Source organism: Furipterus horrens, unplaced genomic scaffold (assembly GCF_987537825.1).
Source record: "Furipterus horrens unplaced genomic scaffold, mFurHor1.1.pri manual_scaffold_7, whole genome shotgun sequence".
Taxonomy (NCBI): Eukaryota; Metazoa; Chordata; class Mammalia; order Chiroptera; family Furipteridae; genus Furipterus; species Furipterus horrens.
In genome coordinates this window covers 38,407,203-38,422,969 of record NW_028327177.1, presented here as the reverse complement: position 1 = coordinate 38,422,969, position 15,767 = coordinate 38,407,203, and the positions used below count along the sequence as shown (strand labels likewise).

Here is a 15,767-nt window from a genome sequence, read left to right as displayed (position 1 = left end):
CAGGGAAATAGGTCTGTGTTTTGTTTACAATATAAACCCTGCAGCTAATACTACTGGTACACAGTAGGTACTATATCAACAGTTGCTGAGTGAATATATAAAATTATGTTTAATCTCTCTGTATCTCAGTTCTTAATTTATAAAATAAGGATAATAATACCCACAGGATAGTTATAAGCACTAAATAAAATGTAAGTAAAAAGTACTTAGCACAATATTTAATTCAAGCAAGTACTCAATAAATGATAGCTATGATGATGTCATTCTTGATGCTAATGACTATCATCATCATTATAATCAGGTTTAATTTATATCTTTAATATTTTATTCTCCCTCAAAGTCAAAGAAGGCTGTGGAGTGTAGTGGTTCAAAACAGGCTTTGTCTTAAAGATCCCTGGCTTTGAATCCCAGCTCTATCACTCACCAGTTCTGTGCCCTTAGGTACTTTACTTAATCTCACTGGGCCCGCGTTTCCTAATACTTATCCCATAGAGTTGTTGTGAAGACTTAAGAAAATACACGCAGGGTACTTACAGTGCTTGCCACATAGTAAACATTCAATAAATGTTAACTATAATAATATGTCATTATTTACTCTGCTTATGTAGGCAAAGCTTGGTAAACTTAAAAACAACGGGCCAATAACATTATACTTGAACTATCTTCTGAACACATTCTAGTTTCTTTCTTCTTCTTTTTTTTAACTTAAACACAGCTAAAAGAAATACTTACTGACAATGTGCCCTGTTGTTTGAAATGCAAGTTCCACTATACTTTCATCTTGATCTGACGCAGCTAGGTGAAATACAGAGAAAATGTTCTTCCATCCAGACCGAATGTTAGCAGCCTGAGAATTCACCATCTGGGCTATACACCGTACAACCATATCTCGAATGGTTGGAGACCTAAAATATTAATATAATTGCTTGGCCATGCATACAGATAAAACTTAACAGTTTTCTTTCCCTTCTTGTTTCCCCTTGCTGTGAAAAATAATAAAGTATTCTTCTGATATTAAGCAATTCATCAAATAAAATACCTGTTCCGTTTCATTATATGCTCAAAAGGTCTTAAGAAATCCTTCTGGAATCTGAAATTAGCAAGTTCCCCTTTCTCTAAGAATTTCATTGACAATTGCCTCAAGGAATCTACCGCAAAAATAGCTACATCTTCATTAGGATTACAGCCAACCTGCAATGGCAACAGAAATATACGGTGTTAATGGCAACAGTAAAAATCTTTAATTTTTTAGTTTTGTTTTAGAGAAAGTATATCATTAATAGCACAGATAAATAAACCCTAGATTCTCCATAAAAGTCTGAGGTGCTAACAATATTTTTCAACAAGAAAAACATTATTTTAACTAAATTCTTAAAACCTAGAGCTAAAGAAAAACAGGATTCAAAAGCTTTTCCAAATTTTAATCACAAAAACAATTTAAAAATTACTTGGAAAGAAAAGTTTGAATAAGATTATTATAAGGAAATTTTAAATAATGAAAAGTAATATAAATGTAAGCAAATCTTACATATTCAAATACCTTATTAAAATGATCTCCAATAACTTCCCAAATTCGAGACCACTGCAATCTTATTCTTCCCATGTTATAATATGATATTTCTACTATTTTTTGTAGACTAAACATTCTTGGATGTGTAGTGGAAAGTAATTCATCCATAGACACAGCACAGAGCCAACGGACAAAATCCACTATAATATAAATAGATTTATAATTTTTTAGCTTAACATTCAAGTCTTTTAGCCAAACAGCCAGTTTATAAGTGAAATAAATGTATATACTCACCAATAGCATTTCCATCTAGCCTTGTAGACCCTGTAAATATTCTAAAGAAAAAAAAAATGACTCAAAAATGTAGTCTGAAAGAAAAGTATAGTCTCACATCTGTTACAGCAATTCAAATGTAAGTGACCTGGGATACTAGCTACTTTAATCTGTTTTAAAGGAACAAAAAAAAAAAAAAACAAAAATAAAAAAAAAAAACAGGGAGTGAAATATTTTTTATTATTATACAGTTTAGTAAGTATGGTTTGATGTTCCCCTCTCCATCCTTTGCATTCAATAATATATAAAGGAAAAATATATGGTTCTAATTTTATTAGTAAATTTACAAACACTAGATAGTCTTCATGTAAAACTGAGAATAAGAAAAATATTAACTTATAAAACTAATAACTGGCACACTAAAACAGAAAAATTTTCAAAATTTTCCTGATTATCTATTAACATTAACACATTTTTAAAATGAAAAATTCCACTTCATTTCTACAAGTAATGTGTATTTCATTAGAAGATTCATTTATGTTAAGTTACCAGCGATTTAATAGAACCGTGTAAGCAGTCTCCAACAGTGTAACCGCGAAGGAGCCAACCAGCTTTCCTTAGGGCATTCAAATATCTGGCGATAAGCTGTGCTGTCCAGCTTTGCCCGGCTTTCTCCACCGAGCTCTTTTTCTGTGTCTCAAAGTTTCATGAAAGACTTTAGCATAAACGTCTTAGTCCTCTTTTTTTTTAAGTCTTCATTTTTATCCATGTACTTGGTTTGTAACCAAGGGTTTGAATGTGACTTCCTCCATGAACCAATATTCCTCAACTTAATTACCACCACAAGATTTGCATGATAAAAAGAAACCTTAAAGGCAGGTGCAGGTCAAATATTAAACTTAGAAATAAAAATAACTAGAGTAACAGTAACAGCTACCAACAATCACAAGGTGCTTCATATATATCCACTTAAAATAGTAATAAATATCCTGAGAAGTAGGTACGATTATACTTCCAATTTTATAAACATAAAAATTTCCTTGAATTCACAGAACTAGTAAGTGCTAGAGCCAAGATTCAAACCAGGACAGGCTGCCTCCAGAGTCTACTTTTTTAACCACTGTGCTACATCGCCCAACACTTACCTGAGCAAAACTTAAACATTTTAAATATATTCTAGTTTTTCCTGCTACCACAATTTAAATGTTCTATCATATTGTAAATTTTAGTGCCCTTGAATGTCTGTCTATGTGTTGTGGCAATGAGTAACAAAAACAAGATTGGAAAAGGAACCTAAAAACTGGCAACACGATAACTCAGAATATGACCTCCTGCTAAAGGAGTATTTTGAAATTTCCCATAACGCTCTTGTCAGTAGAATAAAACAGCAGTTCAAAGATCTAGCTGAAAACACAATCTGGGATAAAAGATAATAGTAATAAGGCTCCATTTAATCCAGTGGTTTGGTTGACACTAGAAATTAAAATATACAACACCTTTGTACAAAGCTCTCATATGAACAAAAACAAAAAATGCTAGACTATGCATTTCATTAGCTGATTTCTCAAACTAGAGGTATCCCCATGGAAGGCATTAAAAAATAAAAAATAAAAAGTCAAAACTAAATAACACAGGAGAAACAACAGGAGGAGAAACAAAAAAAAATATTTTTAACTGAGATGGAAGCAATTGGCAGAGTCAAAGGGGTAAAAAAACAGAAACACAGATGGAGATTATATGCAACTACGGGAAAAATAAGCAACACATTTCCTGAAGGCAGTGAAATAATGGAGAACAAAGGTCACTGGACAGAGAAGTCGCAGCAACAACCAGATGGGTTCTGTAGACTCTGGTGATGTTGGAAGGTAGTGGAAGAATGCATCCTGGGAAAGGGCATTCAAATTCCTACTCACTTTGTCAGCCTCTGAGGGGTGCTCTATTTCTAGTAATGCTCCACTAAAGATATGTCATATGGAGAGCACAATGGTCTGTGGAGGCACTTAAAATTAAGCCTTAATATACTAAGGCAGGAGAACAGAGCTGTGTTTCACAAAATCATTCTATAAAATGAATTCTACAGTCACTGTATGAAAAGCAAAGGACAGCAGCATGAAAACCTTGTGTGCTAATATTAAAGGACATGTCCTGGAAAGCATGAGTAGAAAAGCAAATTTGGTGGATTACTGCTTCATCCATAGTATGATAGTAATACACACATACAAAAAGTTTGACAAAACTTGCAAATTCTGGATCAAATAAACTGTAAACTGTATGCAACACATAGGCAAAGAAAATTGCTGTATACATAAAAAGTTTTCACAGTGAAAATATCAATGTTTATCTATTAGATCTAACTGGAAGGTATTTAAGAGCAAATGCAGTGGGGGGTGAGCTGTATATATTTTTTGAAAGGCGATGGAATGTTCCAAAGTGTGAGATGGGCCAGTTTTACAAAGCTAGATCTGATGTGCTTAAAAAACAATAAAAACAAAAACTATGCTACTAAATAACTGTTTTTTATCTTTTAGAGATAAACAAGTATCTATCTTTCTAGGACAAGTATCTATCCCTGCATAATTTAGTAATATTTATAAAACTGGTCTAATTTAGCAATGCCTAGCTAATTCTACCCTAGTAAATACTAGAGGATCAGATACTCCAGACTGAAGTGCCCCATATTCTCCTAAATTCTAATGGTACAGTAATTCTAATACAAAACTGGAGATAATTAGAAATTTTTATCTTCAAGTTTTTAATGAAGTCAGATATTTTTCTGTTGATTAAAAAACAGAAGCTATAAATAATTAAGCAATACTTCATGTTTAGATCCTATACTTGTCCTAAGAGTGTTTTCAAAACAATAGGCCTAAGGATAGAAAAATGACTCTCTTTTTAAAACAAGTACAGCGCTTTCCAGGATGATAACTGATAATAGTCTCACGGCTGTCTTAAATACCAGGGTAATCTCATTGAGTTAGCTTATAGACTGGAGCCAGAATATTACATATGAAAATAAGCTCAGATATTTGAAATGAAATTCAGGAGAAATTTAATGAAAAAGTGAAATGTACTACATAATAATAATATAATCTTATAATAAATCAAAGCTATAACTTCTGATTTTATTATAAGTTAAAATTTAAATACTGAGGTTTTGTATAAAATTGTACATTAAATTTATGTTTGTAGAAGTCTTTGGTGATGATGAGTCTGACATGACAAAGTACTAATAATAGTACTTGTGCTAAGACACCTCTGAAACAGCATAAATTCTTAAAACAGAGAGGCGTATTATCTGTTCAAATGAGTGACATGTCTACCAATAATAAACAATGAGTGGATAGTTGGATAAATCAGTACTAGCTATGGTCATATAAAGCATATTATGGAAACAGAAATAGTAGGTAAAATGTTAACTCTTGCCTGAATGATTCTCATAATGACAGTGAAGATGTTTTTCTGGAAAGCAAAAAAAAAAACAATCACTGGGAAGAAAGCTACCCTGATAGCTGAAGGGCAGACTGCTCTGGAGTTGTACGTACAGGCAGAGGTTAAGCGTGCACACTCAAGATATACTGCCTGACTGTATGCCCTGGCTCCACTCCTCAAAATTCTCTATGAACGAAATGGTTATCAAATTAATTAAGACCAAGTTAGTCTAGATGTGGGGATGAGCAAGTTATTTAATTCCCCCATGTCTCAGTTTCCTTATTGGTATACTGAGGCCACTCAAAGGATTAAATGGAATAATACATGTAAAGGACTTTGAAAAATTCCAAGCACATGGTAAACCTTTGAGTTATATAATGGGTATAAGATGATACATAATCTTTCTTCAACCTTCCCCTGAACCCCAAGAAAAAAAGACTGCAAGTGGACATTAAGAATTATTTTCAAGGAAAAACTTCCATGAAGTACTTCCAGGGTCAGTAGCATGAAACACTCTAGTTCTGTCTATACTTAGAGCAGTTGTTTATCTGATGCAAAGTAAAATAATGAATCAACATGAGTTGAGTCCCAAACACCAAAAAAGAAGATATATATATATTGCATATTATATTTACATTTTTGAAAGTTTCCATAAGAAGTGGTAAAAAAAATTTTTTTGATATCAGAATTGTAAAGTGTTAAGTTTCAATTTGGGGGGCATTCATCTGGAAAAAACTAATCTTCTAAAGAACAATAAAGGTTATTCTACATAGTGGGAATTTTAAAAATCTGAAATAAACTAAATAGTCCAATAGTAAGATAAACCACAGTAAGCATTTTCTTTTTAGAAAATAAACCAAAAATAAGGAATACCTGGTAATGTCTACAATATACCAGTTCCAAAGTAGCTTATACAGGATTCCCTCATTTATCGCGGGTATTATGTTCTAGACTCCCCCCTGTGAAGCAGGAATCTTACATTTATTCTACACTCTTAAACCTACGTAACTTTAACAACATACCTATACAGTACCACAAAATCCCGTGATATAGCGAAAAATCCACAATAAATAATTAAATATAATATTTTAAAAAGTCCCGCAATACATTGAGGCCACAATAAGTAAACCATGATATAGAGAGGGACTAAAGTAATGAGAATTGCCAGCAAATCCCTTCATTTTATCCATAATGCGGTCCTCTGTCACAGACTCAGCAAGACAAAGTGCACTCTATTTTCTAATAGGTGTAACAGGGGAATGTTTTCTATATAGGAAATAAAACATTTGTATTCTTTTTCATCAAGGCTACTATTTCCTGCTATAACTTACATTGTCATACTGTTTATTTCCTTCTATATTCTATAATTTAAGATGCAAATTACAGGCTCTTCATCTAAAACACATCATATCACAATACAGTCATATTACTTAAGGAAAGTTATTTTGGCAATACATTTTTTCTGTTTATTTCTGAGCAAAATATATCTAAATGCTACAGAATTAAAACAGTATTCAACTGAAAAGAGAATAAAATGAATATCTTACCTATCTACAGCAACAACAACGCTTTGAGAACTGGTTTCTCCAATGGATTCCTGAATACTTGCTATCTGCTTCCAGTCCACATTTCCTCCAACTACCACACATAAAAGAGAGTCATTTCAGTTTGAAAGTAATTCTGTGAAGAACACACTTAAGAGTTCTAAAACACATTTCTGAAATCAGTTATTTTCCTAAGAAAAGAAATAATGATTTGGGTGAACAATTTGTTTGGCATCAGTGACCTTTATCAAGACCAAATGTGTTTAATGAACTATATACTAATTGGTATACAGACATGATTATAAAAACATAAATTGCGAATTACACAAATTAGAGCCACTGAGAACTCAGATCACAAAATTAATGACATTAGGCATAATTACTCTTAATGTTTAAGAATCACAGTAATAATCCAGGCTTCAATGATCCCTTCTTAGGATGACTCCCGATTCCATATAATTAGATATCCCCTGTCATTTAATCTCCACTCCCATTTATAAATGCTTATTGGAAATTCTAACTGTATGTTCTAACATCCTTTTATTCAAAAAAATCATTTATTTCCCCCCCAAACTGGTTCCATATCTTGGACAACAGAATAACAACGTCCCCAAGTTTTCAAACTCTTAACCTACAATCATCTCTGAGATCTTTCCTTTGACCTGTTTTCATGCCATGCATTCACTTCCATTCCGACTCAGTTTAGACACAGCTTCAGGCCCAGATAACTGAAAGTTTCCTGACTGCTTTCCTTGCCACTAACTTTTCCCCTCTTCAATCTTTCCTTCCTCCTCCTGCCAGATTAATTTTCCTAAGTCATCAGCTTCATTTTACTTACTATTACTCCCAGGATATAGTATAAACTTTTCAGCACAGCATTTAAGGCAGTTCCCTTCAACATTCTAGCCAATATTGTCCCTATTCAGGCCATTTTCTCAACTATCTAACACCTATCTACCAAATCCAATTTGAGTTCTCAATGAAGTATCCTCCCCTGAACAAAGCATTTACTTAAATAATTACTATTCAAATCAGAATTTCTTTCATATAGTTTCAATATAAATTACTTCATGTGTGTTAATGTTGCCTTCTCAACCAGGTAAAAAGTTCCCTAAGGTTAGGAACCAAGTCATACACATTTTTCTTTTTTTTTTAATTTCCCTCTTCCTTATGGTATTAAGTCCAAAGCAGATGCTCAACAAAGGCTTGTTGACTCAACTGACCAGGCACTCAGTAAATACTTTTAAGAATGCAAACATAATAGATGATGTTATTTAAACCAGCTGGACTCAAATTCTATTCCAGTACCTGAATAATGTAAAAAAGATGTCCTGTCCTCAGGAGAGACATGACTTACAACCAACTTCAATAGTGTAATAATTACTTACTTCATGGCTGAAACAAACTAGTTGCATACAAGTTTTGTTAAACAGAACTAAGTTTGATAGGATAAAAGAGAATGGGAATGTTAAATCATAGAAAGGCTTCAAATATGAAGAAATATTAATTTAAGTTGGACCTAGAAGAATGATCATGTGGGAAAGGAGGCAGAATGAAGAGCAATTCAGGTAGTAGAAGCAGAATATATTAAAGTACAAGAAGTATGGCCCTGGCCAGGTGGCTCAGTTGGTTGGAGCATCATCCTGTACACCAAAAAAGTTGGGGGATTGATCCCCGGTCAGGGCACATACCTAGGTTGTAGGTTCAATCCCTGGTCGGTGTGCAAACAGGAGGCAACCAATTAATGCTTCTCTTACATCAATGTCTCTCTCTCTCTCTCTCTCTCTCCCCCTTCTTCTCTCTCTAAAATCAATAAGCATATCCTCAGGTGAGGATTAAAAAAAAGTACTGGAAGTACTGGAAGTATGCAAGTGGATCAGTCAGAAAGTCAGATAAATGTATACCCAGCCCTATTAACCTGGTTACATGGAATACTTGGTGATTAGTAAGTTAATTGTACATACTTTATATTGGTGCATTTATATTGGTGCATTAATACTTGCTGCATTATTAAATGCTGTTACTAAAGGAAGATATTAATTTATTTAAAAATACATATACATATGAGGTCTATCCAGAAGGCATACAACCATGTAAAATGAAAAATAGAGACATTTATTGAAGAAGACATGAGATACAAGAAACATTGTATGTAGGACAATGATGCCTCAATCTCCTTCCAATTAGGCACTTTGGGACCTCACACAGTTCTCTCAATTGCTATCAGCTATCCTGTTGTATTTTCCTGAATCTCATGGAGGGTCTGAAATCTCTTTCCTTTCAAAGATGATTTTAGTTCTCGGAAAAGGCAGAAGTTGCAGGGCACCAAATCTGGGCTGTAGAGGGGCTGAGTCACCTGGGTGATTTGATGTTGTGCCAAAAAAACTCTGCATGAGATGAGCTGCATGAGCAGGCATGTTGTTGCAATGAGGCTGCCAATCACCAGCTGCCCATAGCTGTGGTCTTCTGACACAAAATTTCATGCAGATTCGTTGCTCTACTCACTCATTTTGAACGTGACAGCTACACAGTACACATGCTCACTCAATGGCATATACCGCCCTACTGACTAGTACAGTGGAGTCGTCATTGTTCACACGTGCACATTCTAGTCCACTCTCTTTGGCTGCCAGGTCCTACTGATGTCATGCAGACTGTTCTCATTATATTAACAATGGCTGGACTTTTTCTTGACAGACCTCATTGTATATACAAACTAAACTAACTTGATTGTCTGTTCTATATCTTCTTCTAGTTTAAATTCTGACTATAGCATCCTGATGAAGAAAGCACCTGTTTGTTGTCTGAGTAGGTCACAGGGCACAGATATAGAGGGGTGCTACACTGGGTTAACCAATGAGAGGTCCTAAAGGGAGGAGGGCTCTGCCCAACAGGGGCAAGTCAACAGATGGCTCCATCCTGAATGTAGACTCAAAAATGAGAGACCTGATCAATCTAGAGTGAGTGGGGAATGGAGCAGGCCAAAAAACGAAGTAGATGACATAACGAAAAGCCTAAATGAAGCATGAAAGAGAAGTGGAAGAGTGTGGCTGATTGCTTGAGTGGCTTGGAAGCCTCAAATTTTTATTTCCAGATCCATAATGTGTCTATTTTTCTATATATTCTTTTCATATCCTTGCAACTTAGTAGCACAACAGTATAGTTATCAATTAATTTTAACTCACTTTCAAATATACTAATAAACATTATCAGCATGCATTATTATTTCTTGTTTGACTAAATTTTTAGAAGATAAAATGCCTTTCTTCTGTTGCTTGGCAAAACTGAGCTCTGGCAATTTTTATCTGTCATTATTTTGGCCTTACCACACTCCATAGGTGTTAAAAAATACAAACAAACAAAAAAAAAATGCCTTTCAAAAGCTACTGAATCAATCATTGCACATTCATTTCACTTGCCTGTAAATATTTTTCATCTGTATCTCATGCTATCTTCTGAAGTAATTATAGGTTTAATGTTCCCAGTCAGAGTTCCAGGTTACACAAGTCACCATGGAGGTGCTCAGGCAGTTCTAAATCCTGCTGCTGGGTCACCAAGGTATTAGGTCTATACCTGCATCTCCCAGAACCACAGTGTCTAAGATACAACTGAGGTACAGACTGCATTGCTGGCTGACACAGTTGGATAACCACTGGGAACTAACTGTCCTCAGTCCAACTTGAAGCCACAACATGGTCCTGGTCTTTACTTCTTTCCCTATGGATCATTTTTCAAGGTTCAAATTCTTTTGGATTTCCTAAGAATTTTACTGCAAGCAACAACAGAGAAATCACTAAAAGATAAAAAGACAGAAAATGTCCAGCAATGTATTACTACAGTACAAAGCCTTAAAAGGTCAATGCTCCTAGATCTCAGGTGTATTCCTTCCTACTCTCTAAGTCATGTCTCTAAATTTCTTGGTTCAAGTAGGGTGGGGAAGGAGACTAGAGAATAATCCAGAACCATTAATATATTAGCCACTGTACTAAGTCCATTTAGATATATTCTTATTTAGTCCTAATAATTCTATAAGTAGGTATTATCATTAGTTTGCAAAAGAGGAAACTAAATCTCAAAGAATTAAAGTGACTTGTACACAGTAATGAAGAAATATACAGAATTCAAACTCAGAAGTATAGTATTCAAAGTCAAAGACAGTCTAAACAAGTCAAAAACATTCTAAACTTTGCTTCTTCCTGATGGTACTTTTTCCATTGGACTAAAAATGCATTGTCTTTGGTTCTTCTGAGTCCACTTTCACTCTTTCCCTTTGTTCTGTTGGGTTAAATCTTAAAAGTTTCTGGCCAGCTTGAGCACACGGGGAACTGTGGAAAAGTTTCCATACTAGCAGAGGAGTTTAGTTAGGTCTGCACAGTACCTTTAAAAAATCTGAATGTCAATGCTTTCTCTGGTTAAACCAATTATTTATCATCTTATACAAGCCTTCACTCACTTAAGTTATTTACTTAAGTCTTAAAAGCAGGTAACTTTAAACTGTACCTCATACCCCCAAGTCTGAGATTAAGACTAATGGTCATTTAATGTTGAAAACTATTCCAAGTTAAAAAAGATTTAATTATTTACACAGTCATCTTGCTTTTCCTCATAATGTTAGCCACAGGGCATCTTATCATATCCCTCCAATTATACTTCATTGCTATAAGAAAGTTATTTATATTGAGCAAGTAAAAACAATTTTTGATAATTCATAAATAGTTTTAAGAATGCTCACCCAGCCCCAGACCCACAAACTCATCAGGAGCCTGATCTTTTGTTCCAGTAAGAGATCCTTCTCTGCCTCGCACTGTTCCAGAAATGTATCGAGGTTTCACTCCAGTTCCTATAAGCTGTGCAAGCTCCAACTGACTGATGCACTTCAGAATCTTATTTTTAAAAAAAGAAAAAATATTAATTCCATGTAAAAAATGTTTGTAAAAATATTTAAATATATGCAGCCATGATTTAAACATAGGCTACATTATAAATCATTATAAAAAGCTAAATGTACTTATCCTGAATGTACTTATTTAATTTTCTCCCCAAACACTTAAGCATATCAATGATAGACTATTTAGAATTAGCTGATTTTATAAACCAAATGGCGAAGCTGAAAATAAAGAAACTGCTTATACCTCATGCCATGAATTTCCTAAATAATTTCCATCTGTATGAGCCACTGTGATAAGTGTTTTAATTGTGTCAATGTTCTTCTGCTTCATTTCAGTAATACCAGAACTCACTGTAAGTAAGGTAAATCTTGCTAGTGCCTGGACATATGCATCTCTTTCCAGCTATAAGAAAGAGAAAAGTATACTTTACATGGTTGTAAACATGAGAGAGTGATCCTTAATCGCCAATGACAAACTTGCTTTAGGCTTTCAACTAACAAGTCATCAGTTACATACCTTTAAAAAGATTTTTAAATTTTAAAATAAATGAAACAGAAAATAATGAATTTTTCTAAAAACCGAAGGTGATGAAGATATCAAATCAAGATTTTATTAATAACAAATAAATTCATATAGTAAAAACATTCATTGAATACTTCTGTTTCAAGTACTGTGTGAACTAACAGAAACCTGATTTATAAGTTTGCTTTTCCACCACAGCTAGGCTGTGCTTCTAAAGACCTAACATTCATAATCAAATGTGAAGTGGATTTTAAAAGAAGAAAGCAAGCTTTGGCTAAATTATCATACAAAGCATATAAATTACTAGAAGGGGCTGTTTTCATGAAAATTATGTACTACATACTTGGTTCTTTCAAAGGTAACTTGTTCCTAGGGTTAAGTGTCCACATGAATACAAGGTGGGGCAAAAGTAGGTTTGTAGTTGTTTATATGGAAACTAATATAGCATAAATAATAATACAAGAATAAATTGTTTCATGTACTCACAACTGTAAACCTACTTTTGCCCCACCCTATATAAAAATATGAAAAAATATATATAAGTATGATCTTGCAACATATTTAAATAAGATACTCAAATTAACATATAGAAATTCAAAGTCTTGAAAAAAAAGTTGCAAACTAAACTTATGATGAATTTTAGACACATCAGTATAGAACTACCCAGTCTGTCATAGCTTCTCATAAACTTAAACATAAGATTCACTTAAATTGCATCGTAAACTTGAAATTAGTTTCTCATAACTCAGACATAAAAACTAATTTAAACTATAGTAATGGTACAAGTAATTTACGTTTTCCAGACTGGCTGCAAAGGCAAAATTCTTTGTTACCTGAATGCTGAAAATGCATGCAATTCTGATTGCACATCTTATACCTTCCAGGCAAAGAGAGGCTACTTCAGTATCATCACAGTCTTGTAGACCCACACTGAACGCAGCTAGAAAAGGTGTCCAAGCCAACTAGGAAAATTAAAATTTAAAATATATTATGGACATCAAGTGCTAACTAAAAATCATGATAATACTACATTAATGTTTCTTAAGGCTTCAGACAATAAATGATTTGAGGACGTCCTGAGAAAAAATCAATGAGATTAACAGCATAGCTATTTGGAAAGCTTTCTTAGACAAAAGGAAAAAAATACTGTAACACTTCCTGGGCTTAAATAAATGCGAGAACAAGATTATAAATTCAGCAGAAGGCCTTAGGCATATTTTAAATATTTATAAATTATTCACATCAATAAAAAATGGGATATTCAATATTCATAAATATTAGTTTTACTCATGACTTGAGAACTCATCTTCTCAACAAGCCTTGTCCCTTGCTATATCATGGACTTTTTACTTCCAAGAAAATCCTTTAGCCATTTTCTACTTGCAACAGTTATATTACTTTCTTTACTTTAAGCCTGCTCCCTGGACATCATTTAGCCTTATTTATTTTTTTGTAATTGAACATTTTACATTGAGACATCAGTGATATCTCTGGTTCCTAGTTGGACAATACTTTAAAAATAAAGTTCATCTAACCCTAAAGCTACAAGAAATAGAACAACAACAACAAATAAAGGGCAAGAAGAAGGAAGGAAATCATCAAGACCAGAGCAGAATTAAATGACATAGAGACTAAACAAACAATCGAAAAGATCAACGAAACTAGGAGCTGGTTCTTGGGAAAAATAAACAAAATCGACAAGCCTTTAGCAAGGCTCATCAAGAATAAAAGAGAGAAGACCCAAATAAACAAAATCAGAAATGAAAGAGGAGAAATCATGACTGATACCACAGAAATACAAACGATAGTAAGAAATTGCTACAAACAACTGTATGGCAAGAAATTTGACAACCTAGAACAAATGGACAAATTTCTAGAAACATATAACCTTCCAAAACTGAATCAGAAGAAGTAGAAAGTCTCAACAGACCAATAACAAAGAAGGAAATTGAAACAGTAATCAAAAATCTCCATGCACACAAAAGTCCTGGACCAGATGGCATCACAGGCAAATTTTACAAAACATTTAGGGAAGAACTAACTCATACCCTCCTCCAACTATTCCAAAAAATCCAAGAAGAGGGAAAAATCCCTAACTCTTTCTATGAAGCCAGTATTACCCTAATCCCAAAACCAGGTCAAGACACAACAAAAAAAGAAAATTACAGGCCAATATCACTGATGAACATAGATGCTAAAATCCTCAATAAAATATTGGCAAACAGGATCCAGCAACACATTAAAAAGATCATACACCACGATCAAGTGGGACTCATCCCAGGGATGCAAGGATGGTTTAATATTCGCAAATCAATAAATATAATACATCACCTAAACAAAATGAAAGACAAAAATCACATGATCGTATCAATAGATGCAGAAAAAGCATTTGATAAAGTACAACACCCATTTATGATGAAAACACTCAGCAAAATGGGAATAGAGGGAGCATACCTTAACATAATTAAGGCTATATATGAGAATCCTGAAGCCAACATCATACTCAATGGACAAAAACTGAAAGCATTCCCCTGAAATCAGGAACTAGACCAGGCTGTCCACTCTCTCCACTCCTATTCAACATAGTGTTGGAAGTCCTAGCCACAGCAATCAGACAAGAAAAAGAAATAAAAAGCATCCAAATTGGGAAAGAAGAAGTAAAACTATCATTATATGCAGATGACATGATAGTATACCTAGAAAACCCTATAAACTCCATTAAAAGACTACTCGATATAATATGTGAATTTGGCAAAATAGTAGGGTACAAAATAAATATACAGAAATCTAAGGCATTTCTGTACACCAACAATAAAATAGCAGAGACAGAGACAAAAAAGAAAATACCATTTACTATAGTAACAAGAAAAATAAAGTACCTAGGAGTAAACTTAACCAAAGAGATAAAAGACCTGTACACTGAAAATTACGTAACATTGAAGAAAGAAATTAAGGAAGATACAAATAAATGGAAGCAAATACCATGTTCTTGGATGAGAAGAATCAACATCATCAAAATGGCCATACTACCCAAAGCAATTTACAGATTCAATGCAATCCCTATTAAAATACCAATGACATATTTCACAGACCTAGAACAAATACTCCATAAATTCATATGGAATCAAAAAAGACCCCGAATAGCAAAAGCAATCTTGAGACAGAAGAACACAGCAGGAGGAATCACAACACCAGATATCAAACACTACTACAAAGCCACTGTAATCAAAACAGTCTGGTACTGGCATAAGAACAGACATATAGATCAGTGGAACAGAATAGAGAGTCCAGAAATAAACCCAGGCCTCCATGGTAAACTAATATTTGATAAAGGAGGAAGGAACACAAAATGGAGTGAGAAGAGCCTCTTTAACAAATGGTGCTGGGAGAACTGGACAGGGACTTGCAAAAAAATGAAACTAGACCACCAACTTACACCACACATGAGAATAAACTCAAGATGGATCAAAGACTTAAATGTAAGCCGTGACACCATAAAAGTCCTAGAGGAAAACATAGGCAGGAAAATTTCAGCTATCTCACATAACAATATCTTCACGGATACATCTCCTAAGGCAAGAGAAATAAAGGAAAAAATAA

At 33.9% G+C, this 15,767-nt stretch overlaps 1 protein-coding gene across 3 annotated transcripts in view; it reads right to left on the bottom strand.

Annotated features, from left to right (window-relative positions):
• The window catches only part of ARFGEF1 (ARF guanine nucleotide exchange factor 1), a 108,098-nt gene that overhangs the window by 21,354 nt on the left and 70,977 nt on the right, over nucleotides 1–15,767 (bottom strand). For all 3 annotated transcript variants that reach the window (XM_090283599.1, XM_090283597.1, XM_090283598.1), the window contains 8 exons: nucleotides 13,001–13,129; nucleotides 11,889–12,047; nucleotides 11,489–11,639; nucleotides 6,760–6,850; nucleotides 1,805–1,845; nucleotides 1,541–1,710; nucleotides 1,040–1,191; nucleotides 733–905 (listed from right to left, as the gene is read on the bottom strand). In XM_090283599.1, coding sequence (XP_090139725.1) covers nucleotides 733–905; nucleotides 1,040–1,191; nucleotides 1,541–1,710; nucleotides 1,805–1,845; nucleotides 6,760–6,850; nucleotides 11,489–11,639; nucleotides 11,889–12,047; nucleotides 13,001–13,129 — 1,066 coding nt within the window. The remainder of the gene's footprint in view (nucleotides 1–732; nucleotides 906–1,039; nucleotides 1,192–1,540; nucleotides 1,711–1,804; nucleotides 1,846–6,759; nucleotides 6,851–11,488; nucleotides 11,640–11,888; nucleotides 12,048–13,000; nucleotides 13,130–15,767) is intronic.